Raw genomic sequence first — 19,089 nt, 5'->3', positions numbered from 1 at the left:
GTGCAGTGTGCACGTACGCAGAGCAAAAACAAGCCGTGGTTTCGAAAAGGGGCTTAGAGAGTTCTGATTATAAGTCATTTTGTGTCCAAAACGAATACAGGGTGCCGCACTAGTCTTCTCATTTCGGGCTCTGATGCATTTGGACTGGAGATGGCGTACAGCGGCCCCTGTTGCAACTTTCTCAGTGTACAGTTTTAACGTGACCTATCTGAGTTATATGGCAGTTCATGTGTAATGAAGCTTGCTCACTGTCCAGTTTTCACGTTGGGGGGTATTGATATATCATTGGGGGTATTGGCTAATCACCGGTTGCTGTTTTGATGTGTTCGATGGAGTTACAATTAAATCAAGTTGATGGAGTTAAAGTTGGTGTCAATTCAGTAAGAAAATGGAGCCTTCAAAATGACAGCAAACATGTTGAAGATGCAATTATTTACCAAAGATTGATTTAACCACTCATGCCATTATGCTAAATGTGTGACCTTTGATTCCAGTAAAATGCCATTAAAGGTCGACTAAACTCTAATGTGTATTCCACGTTGCTTATTTCTAAGAAAGTGCCAATGCACGTTTTTGATAGTTTAAACGAGTTTGACAACTTATTATTATTATTTTAAAACAATGTTTGAAATAAAAAAAGTGAAAGTACACAAATCAGACTTGTTTTTGTTTCATACTTTATTAAAGATTGTCATGTTAAGATGTTAAAATTATTCGTTAATAAAAAACACGTAATGCCACTCGAAGAAAGGTAGATTTAAAAAAGTCTTACATTTTAAAGTAAGTAAACCTGGATGTTTTTCCCCTTCTTTTTCTAGAGGAGTTACCAAGCGTTGCTTGATAGCTGTTGCAAACGGTTTTTAGTTGCAGGGGCATCATTGTACTGCTTGAATTATGCCAATTGCACCTCTCTGTCGTTCAAATAAAAATAACAAAATAATAAGAGTTTCGCGTGCATATACTGTCGGTGATTAAAAGCGGCACCTCTCGCCAAGTTCAAAGGTCTGCAATCAGCAAAAGTGCGCCCTCTAGTGGCCTCGTAAGATCTTGTGGAGTACCGCCGGCTTTTGTTTACGATTCACTTTTCGTTTGACAATTAACGGGGATTGTTTCTGGTGTCGGCGTCCGGTCCGTTCGTACTCCTTGAACGTTCTCTTAAACAGTGTGTCAACCACCGTGTTTTCGTCGTACCCCTTCAGGTGACCATCCCATGATGGTTCGTGGAAGACGATGCCGTACATGGCGGCCCACTTGGCAAAAACAGCTTTCTCAGTGAGGAATTTGTGGCCGGTTTGTGTACCCTTTTCGCTCTTTGTGTAGTAAGCACATTCCGTGCGTACATTGTCGAAGTAGTGGTAGGAGTAGGTGTCGTTTGGGTGCTTGCTAGATGGGAAAAAAACAAATAGGCAAAAAACAGTAGGTTATGAACAAGTAGGATTTGAAACTTTGGTTATGAACGTTCATTCCCTGTTGGGCTAGGATGTATTTGGTCTACATTAATCGTACATTTAGCTTCATTTTTTGTGGAATTTTTGTAAGTAAGAAAAGTTGAGACGTTTGACTTCAAGTAATGGCATTTGAAAGTAAAAACCAGCCTTTTGACATGAGACACTAGCAAGTAAGGTTGCCGATACATATTCCATGGCATGGTGGCAAGAAACAAATTAAACACTTTGTGTGTAAACACTAGGTAAGGTACACTTAGTCAACCAATGGAAAGGTGCACGTAGGTACATGTACGCGCCGCACACAACACTCAGCCAATGATATGTCTCCATTGACCTCACTGGGGTTGGTGTTTGGACTTGTGACGTCATTTTAGATTTAGTTTAACTACGCTTTACAATGGCATAGATAAGATATAAAGAAAACAGTTTGATTAAAAATACCAAGCAAGTAAGTGGCAAGGAGGAACGGGTGACCAGCACCTCTACAAAGCCGTATTGCCACAAAGAATGTCCCGTCCCTCCAGTTATAAACCACACAATCTTCAGTTACAAAATCACCCATCCCTCAGAAAAAAAAAGGAAAAAGGGGTGGGAGTGCGGCTTGAATGCGGGACTGACAACGAAAGAAAACAAGGGCAACGGCAATAATTTACTGGTTTACTCTTATGAACTGGGTATTATGTGTTGAGATTACCTGCAGAAGTCTTCATAGATCATCCCATACACTTCGATGGTTTCACATACATCAAGAGCAAACAACATCGTTCCCCAGCCTGTTGACATCCATATTTTTACTGTCGACCTAAAGTATTGCAGAATGAGAAAGATGTACTATGGTTTGAACATAGAACATATGAAGAGTGACTTATTTGTGTTTTCAGAGGTTTGTTGGGAGGATTCGAACCCACGACCTCCCGCGTGGCAGGAGATAATGTCCCCCCCCCCCCTACGGCAAACTGTGTACAAACTACTTCTGATAGCGCCCTCTTTCGAATCACCCACCTTCAGCCCATATTAATTTCCAATTAAAATAATCTCAGGTGGACAGATTTTTCCCGTGACACTGGCTATTGAACATATATAGTACTGTATTCAACACTACCCGTCTGTTACTATGCCCCATCCATGTCATTCTTAAACCAATACAGTGTGACATAGTAGATGTTAAAATGATTTGCATCGAGGATAAAGAATATTCATTTTGGTTTTTACCCATAATAATACACCGATGTCTGTTAGCACTGTATACTCGGTACTTACATACATTCTTTGAAAAACAAAAATCACAGGCATATCACTCGGGTGGGATTCGAACCCAAGACCTCTGCAATTTAACACTAATTTAGAAGCTTACTTTGAGACGTTTAGTTCCTTGTAGAATATCATCTCGTTTCGTCTCATAACGTCTTCCGATGCTAGATACACAGCGGCGTTAGGATACATACTAGCGTACGTCTTGCACCACCTGATAATAATAAAACAGTATTTGTAGCGCATTATGAATACAACATTCCTCAAAGCGCCGAACAGCAAAATGTAAAGGCAAAATGATATTAAATAATGTTCCCAATTTAAGCCCACCAACATGTAATTAGGCCATGACCAGCTGTTACCTGTAAGTGAAACCTTTAAAAATACTACAAAACTACATAAAAGGAACTGTAAAATTATTGTAAAGTCTAATAAATTACCGAGAGGGAGAATTCTGAATCCAATCCACCTGGTAGTGCCAGACAACTACAATGTCAGACAAGGTCGCCTTATCCTCCAGGTACCGACTCCTGTCTGTCATAGATCCCATCATCTTGGGAAAGTTACGGTGACCCATGACCCTGAAGGTTGTCCTGGTACCCACGTCGGCTTCGTAGGTTGCCGTCGGGGCGGCATTCATACGGATGACGCAGTCCGCTTCATCGATGACGCCACCAGCTTTGGATCCTATGAGTCGACCAGCGCTGTTGACGATTGCACAGGAGCTGCATTGCTTGGATATTGGCTGCAAAGTGTGGAGAACCAAAAACAAGAAGTCTAATGTCAACTTTAATGGGTCGGGTGTGGCAGGAGATGCTGTCCCCCCGTATGGCGAATTGTGTACCATCTTCTTTTGATAGCGCCCTCTTTCGAATCAACCTCCTCCCACCCATAATGGGGGACACAGAATCTCCGGGGGAAAGATTTCCCCACTAGCCTTATTTTGAGATATGGCAGACACTATGGTGACAACTAAGAGTGCACTATTTGCAGTTTGTCCTGGAGTGAAACCCCTATAAAAGAGTGAAAAATAAAAACACTCTTTTTGAGGATCTACTCGAAATGTACACATAGTGGGAAGCCCCATTCCCATGCTTTGGTGGTGGCTGGAAAAGGCGTGAGGAGAATTTGGGAGTCAGTTTCTGCTGTAGTTGCAACTATGGCTTGTATTATGCAATTTAAGCCATATATGAAAGCTGCATTTTAAAAGCACTCTGCTAAAATCGGGTATGTTTCTGCCCCGTGAAAAAAAAAAATGATATTAAAATATGAAGCTTTACCGATAGAGGGCGGTAAAGAACTTTATCGGGAGAAGATGTTAGGCCAAGAAAACATTAAACCATTGCTAGCAGGTACGTCTATGACGATAATAATTCCCCTGACTTTATACACAATCGTTGTTACTTTGTCACTCTTATACCTGTCATGATAATATTATCTAATCGAAAGAAGGAAATAGAAGGGCGTCAGGAAATAATCGTGTGCCCCCACCCCTCCCCCCCCCACAAAAAAAAACAAACAAAAAACCAAAAAAAACACACCTACCTTTCTGTCTTTGAAGGTAACATACCCATTGTGTCCGGGCGAATGTTCTGGCTTGATGACGTGCTTGGTTATGTTGTACTCCGTGGTGTCATTCAAAAGAGTTATTTTTTGTTCCGTGTAATCCAATTGGTTCCATTTGTTCCGCCTGCTCCTGATGGCGTTCCGGATGTCCGGATGGATGTACTTGGTAGCGCCTGGCAAGGGTCTAGTGGTTGATAGATGGTTCGACGTCCACCAAACCCTCTGGTTGACTTGAGCAGTTTTAAAATACGAGACAATCACGAGCGTTACGATTGCACTGTAGAAGCACAACGATCCGAACAGCTTGATAATGGACTGCAAGACAACAATAACTAAAGGAACATTAAAAGGAACATTGCAATATTAAACCCCATGTACTCTAAAACAAGACAAAAAACCTGAGCTGGGTCAGACATGACCCAGATCAGTGTCCCGTAGCGCCTGACCCTTCTGGGTCAATATACTCACTGCTCTCTTAATGTAAAATAGAAAAAAAAAATCACTCTTTGAAGAGCCATAGGAAGGACAACTCTTTTTCGAGTGGTCTTCCGCTCTTTTAGATTGAAGTTTGCATCTTTTTGAGTGATTTTTCACTCAGTCATGGAGTGAAACCCCTCTAAAAGAGTGAAATAACCACCACTCTTTTTGAAGAGCCATGTAAGGGACAGCTCGAAAAGTAAAGAGTGGTGTTTTCACTCTTTTACATTTTAGAGAGTACTTATACAATTGCTTCTTATAATAATAAAGACTACTTTTTAGCATCGGTATCCTCCTAAATATGGTGCTCATGGCGATTCACGATCAAGACCACATTTAGTTAGGACTGAGGATTGTGCGAGTTCTCTTGTTTGAACAAGTGATATTTTAAGTTTGTCTTGAACGTTGGACGGAGATAGTTATACGGTCTCCTGTCAGTTACCGGTCCCATTCCATGACTTCTTCTAAAAGTCTTGAGACACTGACTCTTTCTTGATGTTTATGTTTTCGTTACACTGTCTGCATTCCCATTTTAAATTCCTCTTAAAATGAAGTACATATATGTTAAAAAGTCTGCATGATTAATGCATGATTAATATAAATTTGATTGAACATTTTCGGTCAAATTCAGTTTAGCCTAACTTTGATTTAACATTTAATCGAACGTTTGTATTGTTTGTTCTCATGATTTATAGAGCAGGATACTTTTTTTTGTAATTTATGTGTTGCGCATGAATGTTATGTTGGCCCAGTTTGCGAACTGTGAAAAAATTAACAGTTTTGGGCTTGGAGTTTTGGGCTTCGCCCGTTTAATGCCCTATACTGAAAGCATACATTTTCAAAATAATTGACACAGTTAAGCCGGGAGTCAAAACACAAACCGTGTGGATTCGGACAAAAAAGACATCAGGCAAACAACCTTGGTTTGGTTATCTCTGTTCTTATATTATTGTTTAAACATCAATAATCGAAACCATGTAATGGCGGACCCCCTTCTTGTTTTCGGTTGCTAAAGAAATTGTTAATAAAAGTTTAAACTCACACAATTGAATCGAGCCATCTTTGAGACACTCGGCCATCAGTTCTCTGTAGGTTTCCTGCTGTACAAAATATTCCAGTCTTTTGACCAGACATCAGATTATACAAAATACTGCGGGCAACGCAACTCACTCCATGGTCCTTAGGCCTGGCACCCCGAAGTCAAACCATTATACCTCCATGGTCAAACCACAAAGCTACTGCGAAACACCCAGACTGACGGATGGCAAATTTAGCTAGCAGTGGAAACTCAATGAAGACACACTTAGGTGTCTTCAGCAATCTTGTTACATAATAAATGTTTATCTTTCTTTTTACGCCGGCTTGTTGGACGCTCGTGGCACAACATCATCTTTTGTGTGTTGAGATGTTTGCTGTGCCAACCAGAGGGTGTCCAAATATTCAACCAGATTTTGCTTGAGAGAGAGAGGAACAAACAAAAAGCTGTAGACATTTAAAAATACACGGCCCTATGTTTAGATGGTGTTTTCGTTTGATCCAATCATCGGTATTTGCTCTACATTTAATAAATAAGATTCAGAAGGTAGTATTGGTGCATGTTGCTGGGTCAATGGAAATCCCCTGAGTTACCGTATTTATTTATGACCAAGAGGTAGCTTCGCTCTAAGGTTATACTTAGAGCCATGTCTTTCAATTCAATTCATCTTTAATGGTATTATACCATGGAGAAAAATGTCTTTGCATACATGCAACTATTATAATAATTGCAGGCAACATGTTTTCTAGGTATCTCTTTGGCATATCAAAGAGAGAGAAAACAAATTTTTCAAACCAACTAGCAATCAGATTTCCCTTTTCACTTGGTTTCAGAGCTTAGTAAAGACCAAGGAGTAAGGTCTCTGCCTTGCCTTGGTGTGACAATGGCGAGACAGTTTTCGCACTGTGTGTCTCGTGCTTTTAGCTACACCGAAGAATGTCTCTAAAAATTACGCGATGTGGCAAGTTGGTTGTGCTATAAGCATTGCCTCAAGTCAGCGCGACTTTGGTGTGACAAGCCCCCCCCCCCCCCCCTCCCAATGAGGGAAGACCCCCAAGTGGCTGTACGCTTATCACTAGGCTACGGACCTTTCATGCTGCCACCATCTTGGTCGTGTTTCCCGTATCCAACACCACCCGTGGATGCAGATACTCATTAAACAAAAAGGAACCAGACTACTCCCGCCCGCCCCCCATCGTACTAGGCACATTCGTTTGAATGGTACGTGACCCAATGTACGTATTTAATCATCCATCGCGATCAATGCTACATCACAAACAAAACATTCACATAATGTTTAACAAGTCTATTATGAAAAACAAATCACGTATATTCTCTAAAATTCTTTTTTTTTTACTTTTCCAAAATGTGGTAGGTTAGCAGTTTGGGCTTTGCTCATCCAAAAATAAAAAAAATCCCTTTTTAACAATAATATGTTATTATTTGATACTGCAATCATTTTCAACTGAACACGTTTCATCAACACCGACACAGGGAAATTGGAGATCAGGTAAATGTTTTGCTAAGTCGGACATGGAAAAAAGAGCGATAATGACGAAACATCTCTATACTTGAGTCAGCTTTACTTTGAATTTATTTACCTAAAATAGTGCATACAATACTGTAGTTATGACTTTGTACAAACATGGCGCAAGGTTGCTACTGGTTGCGGTTTCAAACGTTGGCGATTGAAAGAACAATGGTCTCTATACCAAAACACATTGACATTTATAGTTGCTTACCATTGCATGCATGCAGGTGATTGTTTTGGGTTTAATAATAATATCAAAGACCTTCCAGTAACCTCTCTGTGAGTATCCCAATATAATGCATTAATAAGGTGATCCCCTGTCTGCCGCTTCTCAGGTTGTATCGTTACCCGGGTGTGATCCCTGGCTATACGGCAGTTTGCGGTTTAATGGCTTCTGACAGGCACCCCCGAACAAAGATATTGACAAAATTGGGAGACCACCAACATAGGGCTAGATAGCTCAGTTGGTAGAGCGCCGGCACGTTAAACCGGAGGTCGTTGGTTCAAATCCCGCTCTAGTCAATTTTTCTTTGGTCAATCCTAAAAAAATCATTTAAAAATGTACCCAGTCAGTTTCCCTTGTGGTTTATTATTTGGACTGTTGGGCTCATTTGGACATCGAAGTTGCTAGAAAAAAAGAAGTAAAAAAATCATACTTCGCGTGCTTTGGAGAAATTAGGCTTCATGCCTGAAGCCTTTTTCAGAACCATTTTGATAAAAGTACTCCCTTCTATAAATAGCAACATTCTTTCAAAGGTTAGTGGTTTCTGATAATGTTTTATAATATCAACAGCTCACCATGCGCTCAATCCCATGTGAGTTGATAATGGCAATGCATATTTGGAGTAACATTACCAAATTGTTAAAAAAACAAATTTTGGGGGATTATGATGACAGCTTTTCGATTTTCGTGTTACTGACTAAGAGTCACCAATTTATATTGTTTTAAAAAGTTTTTGAAAAATCGTGCAACAAATTTGACTGATTTGGCATATTATTTCGCCGTGCTATACATCAACATACTAATGATTATAATTCATTTTCTTAAGCAAAAAGAAGGGGAAAACAAGAACCAACTGTCTATCTATCATTATTATTATTGTAAATCGTCTACACAGTTTTGAACCGACATTCATTACGGTCTGGCCATCTTGGTTTTCCTCCCTCCCTATCTCAACCATGACCCAATTTCATAGCGCTGCTAAGCACCAACATTTGCTTAGCATGACATTTGTTCCTTGATAAAAACAGGAATGCCATCCAAATTTCCAGTCTTTGCATGTTGCTTCTTACTGGTATTTAGCTGTTGTTTGCTAGTCCTGAAAATCACGTGGAAATTTGGTCGGCATTCCTGTTTTTATAAAGGGAGGAATTTCATGCTAAGCAAATTTGTGTGCCTAGCAGCGCTATGAAATTGGGCCCAGGTTCAACCACACCTTGGCTGGAAGACGACGGTAGACCAACGTGACAAAACCCCTGCTTCAAATGAGACAGAGTATCATAGACGCACAGCTCACAAAATAGAAAACCCATGCTCTACGTGATCAACACTTCTGTCTCGGTGGACATTGTGACCTTATCGGTCACAGTCAGTAAACAACAATGCTGATTGTCTTCTCATGATGCGCCAGCCGAACTTTTTAATCTCGTTTATTTAAAAAGAAGGTTAAACACGAAGCAATTTAGTGTTTGTCGTTCACTGCTTGCGTAGTAGCTGCATTTAATTTCCTGAAAACGAGATTGAAATAACACATGCATGGATGTTCATTTTATCATTCGTCACGACTTGGTGCTGTTACTTTCCCGTTGCTCTTCGTAGTCCCTAAACGTTCTCTTAAACAGTGTGTCCACCACAGTGTCATTGCCACTATTCTTCAAGTGACCGTCCCATGATGGTTCGTGGAAGACAATGCCGTACATGGCGGCCCACTTGGCGAATATAGCTTTCTCTGTAAGAAACTTATGACCCTTTTGTGTTTGTCGTTCACTGCTTACGTAGTAGCTGCACTCGGTTCGGGCCTTGTCAAAGTAGTGGTACGAGTAGGTGTCATTCGGGTGTTCACTGTTTGGGACAAGACGAAACAAAGCACAATCATTACAGGAGGCTGTGACTTTCGGTTAGTTAATGTGAATTAGTTTGGCGAACTGACGAGAGGAAACCAGGGTCAAATTTCATGGCTCTGCTTACCGTCGGATTTTGCGCATACGATCACCATTCTCCGCTTACGTGCAGGCACCGAATTTCTTCCTAGCTGAGTAGGTTAAGCATATAATTCCCACTAGCCCGTGAAATACGCTTGACGTATAAGCACACACTTCTTTACTTCGGTAAGCGCCGATTAGGTGCTTACTGTAAGCAGAGTCATGAATGGGCCCTGGTCTGGTTGGATTTCACCTACCTCCATGATATCATAAAGAGCCTAAGACTAATCTTATCTAGAGTTAGGACGAGTTTAATGCTCATCCAACTCAGGACGAGCCTTAAGTTTTTAAAAATCTCCTAGGACTAGTCAAGTTAGGACTAACTCATGAAACCGACTCACGAAATATTTGGAATATTATAACGAATAATGTACATAAATAAACCACAGCCCAATCCAAACGCAATTTTGCAATAAAAACAGCAGCAGCAGCATCAACAGTAGCATCAACATTAGAAAAGCAACAGTAACATGAGCAACATAAGATGCACCAGCAACAGCACTACAAACATCCGTGTCAGAAACAGCAACATAACAGCAGCAGTACCAACACCAGCAACGCCAATAGCTTGAACAACATGAACTGCAGGAGTAACCGTAGCTAGCAGCAGCAGCATAAACAGCAGCAATTTACAGCAGCTCTAACATCAGCAGAAGCAGCAATGTCAGCAGCAGTATCAGAAACAGCACCAGTATTTATGAGCAATGAAACTGCAGCTATCTTGTCTGATTTAGCCACCTTTGCTCTTCTACTTTACCTGCAGAAGTCTTCATAGATCATCCCATACACATCGATGGTTTCACATACATCAAGAGCAAACAACATCGTTCCCCAGCCTGTTGACATCCATATTTTGACCTTAGATCTAGAGTGTGGGAAATAAGACAAAATGTGTCAATTTGGAAATGATACAAGCTAGCCTAGTTTCCCAAGGTTTCCGTGTTTATTTTGTTTATTTTAGTGCGTGTAACTTCATTTACCATACATGTTCACGTAGACTCATTATGAGTCAATAATTTGACAGCCTCACAATTATTAATGGATCCACACTTATGAAGAAGCTTGTTGGAAATTGTTGAAGCTAAATCTGTTTTCCTCTATTAAATAAACCACGAATGTGTAAAAATCGAACGTCCGATAACTGCGTCTGTCGTCTACGACCTGCCGATCACATGTACACACTAATAAGCAGGTCAATTGGGGGAAACATACAAACGATCAAACAAATACTTTCACCCTAAAACAAAAACAAAACTGAAATGTTGTTTGCGCGCGAAGTGAAAACTTACTTTTGGATGTCAAGCTCTCCGTAAAACATTTCTTCGTTTCGTTTCATGGCCGTCTCAGACGCCAGGTAGACTGTGGCCTTTTTAAAGATAGAACAGAACACCTTGCTCCATCTTGCAGGGGAGTTTTTCTTCCAGTTGACGCCGTAATGCCACACGACCACAAGGTCGGACCTCGTCGCCTCATCGTCGAGGTAGTGTCGCCTCTCCTTCATTGTTTTCATCATCTTGGGAAAGTTTCTGTGACCTATGACCCTGTATGTTGTCTTGGTACCCACGTCGGCTTCGTAGGTTGCCGTGGGGGCGCCATTCATGCGGATGACGCAGTCCGCTTCATCGATGTCCTGACCGGCTTTGGATCCTATGAGTCGACCAGCACTGTTGACGATTGCACAGGTGCCGCACGTCTTCTTTATCGACTATAAATAGAAAATTTGATATAATTATGTTATGATGACACTAGTTATTGTTATGCAACGACAACGACAACGACAACAACGATAACGTCAACGACAACGACAACGTCAACGACAACGACAACGATAACGACAACGTCAACGACAACGACAACGACAACGATAACGTCAACGACAACAACAACGTCGATGACAACGACAACGATAACGACAACGTCAACGACAACGATAACGACAACGTCAACGATAACGACAACATCAATGATAGCGACAAAACAGAAACACAACAACAACAGCAGCAACAGCAATGACAACAACAAAAGCAAAACAAAAACATCAACATCAACAATAAAATCAACAAAAAACTAACAAAAATAAGAGGTGTTCCGGGCTGTTGGCCCAAACACCTAACAAGTGAATTAGAATAAGAAGCTAGCCTCACTCTTTTATTATCGTGTGTGACATATCCTTTAGGTCCAAGCCATCTCTGTGGAATACGTTTCGGTGTTGGCGTGATGGTTATAGTCTCAGTCTTCAAAGTAGGTGTGGTAGGGTTCACATCCTGTGGGCTGCCACTAAGCCGTGCGTCTCTGCATATAGTACCTTCCCCTGCCTGTACGCAGTGATTAGTATACGCAGTTTGTCGAACGTAATTGGGGAGTATGTGTCTATTGACCAGGACGACACAGATTGTTGTCCATAGCGCACTATACATTAGGACCAGGCACAGGAGTTTATAAGCTTTCTGAAAGAGAAAAGAGAAGTAAATCCAATAGTAGTTTAGTGTGACGTTGTTCAGAAACGAAATATATCGCTTGTCAATTCTAAGATTGAGAGCGGTTAAGAGCACCGAATGGTGTTTCTGATCAGCTGAGTCTGGGTTCGAATCCCCAGCCGTGACAGTTGTGTCCTTAAGCAAGACACTTACTTCGTCTATCGGACGGGACGTAAAGCCGTTGGTTCCGTGTGTTGTGTATCGCATGTAAAAGAACCCACCCAGTGCTCTTATCGAAAAGAGAAAGGGCTCGCCCGGTGTTCCTGGCTGTGGCTGCTGTATGCGCCGTAGCGGCTTGAAAACCCTTGTAAAGTGCTACATAATTGGGTCTCAGAATTCATCACTGCAATAACCTATCTTTATATAACCTAATAACCTATCTAAGTTTGTATACCTACTCGGCGCATTGAGTACCTTGATTGGTCACAGGAGTGCCTACAAGCACCAGGCAGAGAGGCTTTTGGTAACAAACCCCTCCAACTCTTACAAATATTCATCAAAATAAGCTCAGAATGTTCTCGACGGGTAGATACCTATATCAAGGAGGTCATGTAGCTGAGATTAGTCCCAACTTTTACCCGATGAAAGTCAGACTCACTTTTCAAATTTATGTTTTCAATGAGAGCTGTAGGCCTTTCGTTCCTTCCTTATTCAACCAGAACATTTTGTGCCAATTTCACCATTTTTCCTCCGGGTCACCAACTCGACCCCAAATCCAAATCCAAAGAGTTTCGTTCAGTTGACTCAAGTATTATCGAACTAAAGTTCTGGTCGTATCATTGTGCTCAAGAATCTTGACTCGGTTTACAGTCAGGCCTCCAGACCTCAACCACATTAACTTATTAAACCTACACATTTTAATGAGGGTACGAAGTGACTCCGCTGATGGTCACTTCGTACCCCACCACGGGTATGAAGTGACCAATTTGATTAAGGTACGAAGTGAAGATACGAAGTGTCCAGGGTACGAGGTGGCAATGGTACGACATCCGACATCTTTTGGGGGCATTGTATGCGGGTCAGAATAGAAAAACTACCTATGCATGTACTATTGTGGGTGCGTTCGTTTAGCTTCCCCAGGTCGATCCCGGTGTGTGGCGGTTTTTTGTTGTAGGACGAACCGTGTGCAGATAATTACCCACGTTCGTCCTGGAAAAAAAAACCCGCCACACACCGGGGTCAACCCAGGGAACTAACGCACCCATAATGTTATGTTCTTACCGATCGATTCCTTTTTGTGCGCCTTGGGAGTCTTCATTGACAGATATGCGCAGTCTAAATATATATAATAATAATTATTATTAATAGTACACATTACTCACAAAAAAGGATTCGAATTGTGCCACTCCGGACCCATGTTCCCTGTCTCCAGTCACGTGTTGCCGCTCATGATAATTGCCTGAAGAACAAAGGGAATACACATCAGTGTTTTGGTAAAACACCATACATTTTGTACACATGTAGTATTATTTATCCCAGCATGTAACCTCTAATAAACATATTGATTGTTACTTATGGTATGTTCACCTCTCATTACAATTTGAGTTTGATAAACAAAGATGGCTCCAAACTTATAAACACAAATTACCTATACCTTCTGTCATGATAAGTCAAGTCACCACACATAGCGCTTAACGACGAGCAAACTTCCAGTTATATCCACCAGATGTCGTCTTTGACGATTGGTAAACCATCCAACAAGGGAAATAGAACAACCTTAACTAGGAATGTTCCTGTTGTTGTTGTTGTTGTTGTTGTTGTTGTTGTTGTTGTTGACGATTATGCACTTGTAAGTATTCGTTTCACTGTCATGCAGCCCACTGCACCAGTTACTATTGATCATTAGAGTTATTCCTGATACACAATAAAGGCTATACTTTGTGTATGGCGTAGGTATCGATCCGGTGTAGTCTTTACGCCTTGGTGGTAATCCATGAATTGCGACGAATGGTTTCACTGATCAAAGTCCTTGGTTCAAGTATGGAGCGCCTTGTCTTTAATGGCAGTTTAATGTTGCAACATTAAAGGAACACGTTGCCTTGGATCGGTCGAGTTGGTCTTTGAAAAGCGTTTGTAACCGTTTTTTATAAAATGCATATGGGTAGAAAGATGTTGTAAAAGTAGAATACAATGATCCACACAAACATGCCTCGAAATTGCGTGGTTTTCCTTTTACCTTGTCGACTAACACGTCGGCCATTTATGGGGGTCAAAATTTTGACTCCCATAAATGGCCGACCATGTTAGTTCGCACAGTAGAAGGAAAACCACGCATATTCGAGGCAAACTTGTGTGGATCATTGTATTCTACTTTTAAAACATCTTTCCAACCATACGCATTTTATTAAAAAAACGGTTACAAACGCTTTTGTTTTGACCAACTCGTCCGATCCAAGGCAACGTGTTCCTTTAAACTGCCATTAAAGTTAAAGATATCTGACACCCTTGTCAAAATTGTCAAAGACCAGTATTCTCATCACTTGGTGTATCCCAACAATGTTGGGATTTGTATGCAAACAAAATCAAATCTGTGAACATTTTGACTCAAATTGTCATCGAATTTGCAAGAAAGAACAGCCCCGGTTGCACAAAATAACTGTGTGCTTTCAGATGCAAAAAAAAAAAAAAAAAAAAATGGAAAAAAAAAAACAGGCTTTAAACCTGAAGTATTTTAATATTGAGTGAAATATTACCGTTTTCTCAAAAGCTTCGTTACCCAGAGGGAGCCGTTTCTCAATGTTCTGACTATCAATAGCTCGCCACTGCTCGTTACCGAGTAAGCTTTTTTTTTACACCAACCATTATACCATTATTTTATTTTAGTAATTACCACATTGTCCACCACGCAGTGACTTTAAAGTCAACCAGTTTGTTGTATAACAAAATAATGGGCTCAAAGATCAAACCATCAAGTGTATCATTTAATAATATGGAACGCCTTATCTGGTTACAGTTTCGTGTTTTGAGGATCATCATGATTTAAGTTTTATTACTAAATCTGTTCATAGTTAAAACTACCCTGTTAAGCTGATGAGTTGTTCTCTGGTTTCGTTTTATGTTCCTCACTTTTAAGTTATTTTTAAGTTATTTCCTCGGACGCTTTTATGTTATTATTTGTAATAATTGTTTCTCGTGCGGATCAAACATCACTCGGAGTGTCATCGGGAAATCTGTCCCCAGAGATATCATGTCCCAAGTAATTGGAACTCAGCATAGGCTGAAGTGGGATGATTTAACAGAGGGCGCTGTCAGGGGAAGTTTGTACACGGTTCACCATAATACTGGGGGTAAATTTGAGATTGAAGATGTAGGGACTTTGAACAGTCCATGCTTTAGTGAAGCAAGGGACTCCCGCTAATCTGCTGTCGTGTGAAAATGACCTTTAAAGACTTTGTATCCAATTGACGCGTGCAGCGTATTGATTCACTGGTTATTTATAATACTTAACATTTTGTGAATTGTGCAATTGAACTCATAACGACCATAATTCATACGATCTTTTCGCGGTGTAACCAATTAACTGTTTCGGTTGAGCTTGCTATTGGTTAATCATTGACCACTAACCGAAACAGTTATTGGTCAAAGGCACATGAGCACGATTGGTAAAGACCAGGGCCCAATTTCATAGAGCTGCTTAACGGTAAGCAATTTTTTTCGCTTAACGTAGCAAAAATAATTGCTTAAAACCATTCGGATTCCATGCTAAACGTACACGAGCTTAAGCACGTAAACAATCTGCGCGCGGAGATTTTAAATCGTTTGCTTAAGCAAACAGAATAAGGCAGTGCATTTTGCAACACTCATTGCAAACGATGTTATTGTGCCGGCACAGCGGTGATTGTACGTGCGTTTGTATGGTAGGTGTAGCGAATAAACGAGTGTCTAAAATGCTTCAGAATCATGCTGTACAATGTATTATCTTCTTGTTTACTTTCAAGTTAGTGTGTAAACCTTTCGAGGGGCACTTTGAACCATTACACATAATACATATCAGACACAAAAGGTGAAGAATTTTTTTTATCGCCACTCGAGTGTACTCCGCATTTATTTCGCTCGCCATTTTGTCAGCACCTTCTTCTTTTTCGCTTAAGCAAACGATCTAAAATGTTGCGCGCGCAGTTTGTTTACGTGCTTAAGCTAGCAACCGCTGGTGAAATAGGTTTACGCTTAAGCAATTTTTGTTGCTACGTTAAGCCAACATATTTGCTTACCGTTAAGCAGCCCTAGGCCATGCACACAGTGCAAAATACACTGCCTTCTTCTGTTTTGCTTAAGCAAACGATATAAAATCTTCGCGCGCAGATTGTTTACGTGCTTAAGCTCGTGTACGTTTAGCATGTAATCCGAATGGTTTTAAGCAATTATTTTTGCTACGCTAAGCGAAAACATTTGCTTACCGTTAAGCAGCTCTATGAAATTGGGCCCTGGGCCCGGCGCTTAAACAGGGTGCTTAAGCAATGGGGCTTTAAGGACCCTTTTTGCTTGCTTGCCTCGCCGTTTTAAGCAAAAAAACCTTGCTTAAGCAAGGCTATGAAATGAAACACTTGCTAGGTGCACCCGTTAAGCACAAAATCGACCGTAAAGCAGCTCTATGAAATTGGGCCCAGTATTCTCACTTGGTGTATCTCAACATATGCATAAAATGACAAGCCTGTGAAAATCTGGACTCATATAAATTGGTCATTGAAGTTGCGGAAGAAAAAACACCCTGGTTGTATATAATAGTGTGCTATCAGATAGGAATAAAAGGCTTCCGTCCAGAAGTTTTTTTTTATTCATTCAGTGAGAAATTGCCTCTGTCTCAAAAACTACGTTACTTCAGAGGTGGTTCTCACATTGTACTATACTATCAACAGCTCTCCGTTGCTCGTTATACCAAGTAAGTTTTATGCTAATATATATTTTGAGTATTACCAATAGTGTGTAAAGTGCCATTCAACTTACATCCGCCATAAACTTACATTGTCATCTATTCCATAAGACCCCAATCCTACAAGGTGTGTGTGTGTGGGGGGGGGGGGGGGGGGGGGGAGATGGGCAGTGGTTTTGTGCGATAAAACTCCGCCAGCGTAGTATGTTTGGTCTACAAATCAGTCCGTTTCTATGGTAAGCCTGTACTTGACCCTCTTGAAGCAGCCAGAACAACCTTTAATCAGATTGTTTGCAAATAACCTTTATTGCCAAAGGCGAGATCCGGTTCCGAATTACCTTAGTCATCTTTGTTTGCTGATTGCAAGGAACATGATAAAGCCATTCAAAGAAGCAAGTTGTACAGGTGTTTTGTTTGTCCAACCAAACCTTAACTCACGCAAGTTCTCTTCGTTTACTCCTACAACAGACGCAGCCGTCGATTTCACCGAACTTCCTAACTTGCAGGATCACCATTAGGACTTGGGGCAAGTTAAAATTCCGTAATATAAGTTAGGACGCATTGAACCCTTCCTAAGTTAAAAAGGGTTACTCGTACTAACGTGCTCTATGCTCTTCCTATGTTCGAGATAGGATAAATCCTAGCGTTTGGTGAAATCCGCTGCAGGAACAGATAAACTAACACCAAATCGTAATTAAGTTGGTTTGTCAACTAGCCCCCCCCCAAAAAAAAAAAAAAAACAAAAAAAAAAACAGGTGTTCGTTCAAATTGCGAATGAATGTTGACGTGGTTTTACATGGTTCAGTGGTTATATATTGTCCGATATAAAGCTCAGAATTAAGCCCTATGATTATAAATTCCTAATGTGACATGCAGGAGTTATGAATGTAATTATTGTGACATAATTATTAGATAATGATTATATATGATTATATATATAAAAGGCTAAACAAAAATCAATTAATAATACAACATTAAATATAAATATAATGCTACTATTGTGTAACACAACAAAGCATCTAACTTACTTTAATTATAATGGTTTTATTGTTTTGTTCTTCAAGTTTGTCTCTGGCGTGTTGGGGTTGTTGTCTGTTTGTTATTTGAGAATCCCGAATACTTGGGCCACGATCTGTGCACGGTGGGTTGACTTCATGGGCATTTTAACAAAAAAAGTTGTACATTTTGTGACTGAAGTCTGAACATGGTGGCACCATGGAGCTACACGGTGGCATAGCAATACAATATGCAAGCCATGTGCAGCAAATTAATTCAAGAAACAATTCCCGTGACTGCGATTTCAAGACCGACTTTCAAGATTATTGCAAAGTACTTCCATAACCCATAAACTCGTAATTCTTTAGGAAAACACTTACCCATGGTCAGTAAACCACGTAAACTCCGTCGAGGAACCATAGCTGCAATTTAACCAAACTCCGAGAAGCAATCAATGTTTATTAATATTTCACAAACTGAAACTCATGTTCATGATTGCAAGTTATTGACCTATGCATGATCTATGCAACCATATAGTCTGAACTACACGAGCCGGCACAGGGGTTGGGCCCGTTATCATCGATGGTTCACCACTCGGGGGTCAAGAATGTTGAGTTATTCAAAAATAATGTTCTCGATCAGCAATACTTAAAGTTTTACCTCCATCCTATAAGTAACATATTGGCCGAACCGAAAGAGGCATTCATGTTAGGCTGTCCATGCCGAGTGGTGACTGAGTACTAGGTCCGGCATTTGGCAAAAAGGTGTTTGAGTTTGGTGGCGTTATCAGATGGTTTGTTAGCTTTACTGATTCTACAAACATTGATATGGGCCCGGCACTCCCAAACACTTCGTACATCCGTATTATACACTTCACATCACTACATAATATTATAATAACTTAAAGATACAGCACACTATTGGTATTTTACTAAAAAATGATTGTTATCAAACAAACTTTCTAGTCAACGAGCAATGTAGAGCTGTTGATAGTATAAAACAATGTAAGAAACGGCTCCCTCTGAAGTAACGTAGTTTTTGAGACAGAGATAATTTCTTACTCAAATTAAAAGGCTTTAGGCCAGACCATTAGTCATAAATAAAAAGTACACACATTTTGGGCAACAAGGGTGTTTTTTTTCTTGAATTTTGTTCTTACAATTTTGTTCTTACAATTTTTATGACCAATGAGTTAACATTTTGACAGATTTGTTAAAATGTAATGTTTTAATGTT

General features: G+C 40.4%; 2 protein-coding genes across 3 annotated transcripts; both read right to left on the bottom strand.

Annotated features, from left to right (window-relative positions):
- Positions 1 to 696: 696 nt before the first annotated feature.
- LOC139946152 (alpha-N-acetyl-neuraminyl-2,3-beta-galactosyl-1,3-N-acetyl-galactosaminide alpha-2,6-sialyltransferase-like) lies at positions 697 to 6,776 on the bottom strand. The gene is made up of 6 exons (XM_071943772.1): positions 5,785 to 6,776; positions 4,245 to 4,580; positions 3,140 to 3,444; positions 2,803 to 2,913; positions 2,143 to 2,250; positions 697 to 1,383 (listed from the first exon to the last, which is right to left on the bottom strand). The coding sequence occupies exons 1-6, from the start codon at positions 5,800 to 5,802 to the stop codon at positions 1,029 to 1,031; spliced, it is 1,233 nt and encodes a 410-aa protein (XP_071799873.1). The 5' UTR covers positions 5,803 to 6,776; the 3' UTR covers positions 697 to 1,028.
- A 578-nt stretch (positions 6,777 to 7,354) lies between these two features.
- Positions 7,355 to 18,614, bottom strand: LOC139946518 (alpha-N-acetyl-neuraminyl-2,3-beta-galactosyl-1,3-N-acetyl-galactosaminide alpha-2,6-sialyltransferase-like). Of its 2 annotated transcripts, none has more exons than XM_071944203.1 (6): positions 18,235 to 18,614; positions 13,311 to 13,387; positions 11,656 to 11,958; positions 10,801 to 11,216; positions 10,269 to 10,376; positions 7,355 to 9,371 (listed from the first exon to the last, which is right to left on the bottom strand). In XM_071944203.1, exons 1-6 carry the CDS (start codon positions 18,272 to 18,274, stop codon positions 9,089 to 9,091), a joined length of 1,227 nt encoding a protein of 408 aa, XP_071800304.1. In that variant the 5' UTR covers positions 18,275 to 18,614; the 3' UTR covers positions 7,355 to 9,088. The 2 variants fall into 2 exon arrangements, with proteins under 2 accessions (XP_071800304.1, XP_071800305.1); XM_071944204.1 differs by lacking the exon at positions 18,235 to 18,614 and adding an exon at positions 13,583 to 13,901.
- Between the last annotated feature and the right edge of the window lie 475 nt (positions 18,615 to 19,089).

The sequence above is a fragment of the Asterias amurensis genome, chromosome 13 (assembly GCF_032118995.1).
Source record: "Asterias amurensis chromosome 13, ASM3211899v1".
Lineage (NCBI taxonomy): Eukaryota > Metazoa > Echinodermata > Asteroidea > Forcipulatida > Asteriidae > Asterias > Asterias amurensis.
Note: the sequence above shows the minus strand (reverse complement) of the source record. Positions and strands in the feature narration are given on the sequence as shown.

Excerpts from the sequence above, each read along its gene's own strand:
- LOC139946152 (XM_071943772.1), bottom strand. Across the intron at positions 3,445-4,244 it reads TTACCTTCAAAGACAGAAAG|CCAATATCCAAGCAATGCAG; the intron begins GTAGGTGTGTTT and ends CACACTTTGCAG. Across the intron at positions 2,251-2,802 it reads AAGGAACTAAACGTCTCAAA|GTCGACAGTAAAAATATGGA; the intron begins GTAAGCTTCTAA and ends GCAATACTTTAG.
- LOC139946518 (XM_071944203.1), bottom strand. The coding sequence starts at position 18,274 with ATGGTTCCTCGACGGAGTTTACGTGGTTTACTGACCATGG. Across the intron at positions 13,388-18,234 it reads ACGTGGTTTACTGACCATGG|GCAATTATCATGAGCGGCAA; the intron begins GTAAGTGTTTTC and ends TTTGTTCTTCAG. Across the intron at positions 11,959-13,310 it reads CACAATTCGAATCCTTTTTT|AAAGCTTATAAACTCCTGTG; the intron begins GTGAGTAATGTG and ends TTTCTCTTTCAG.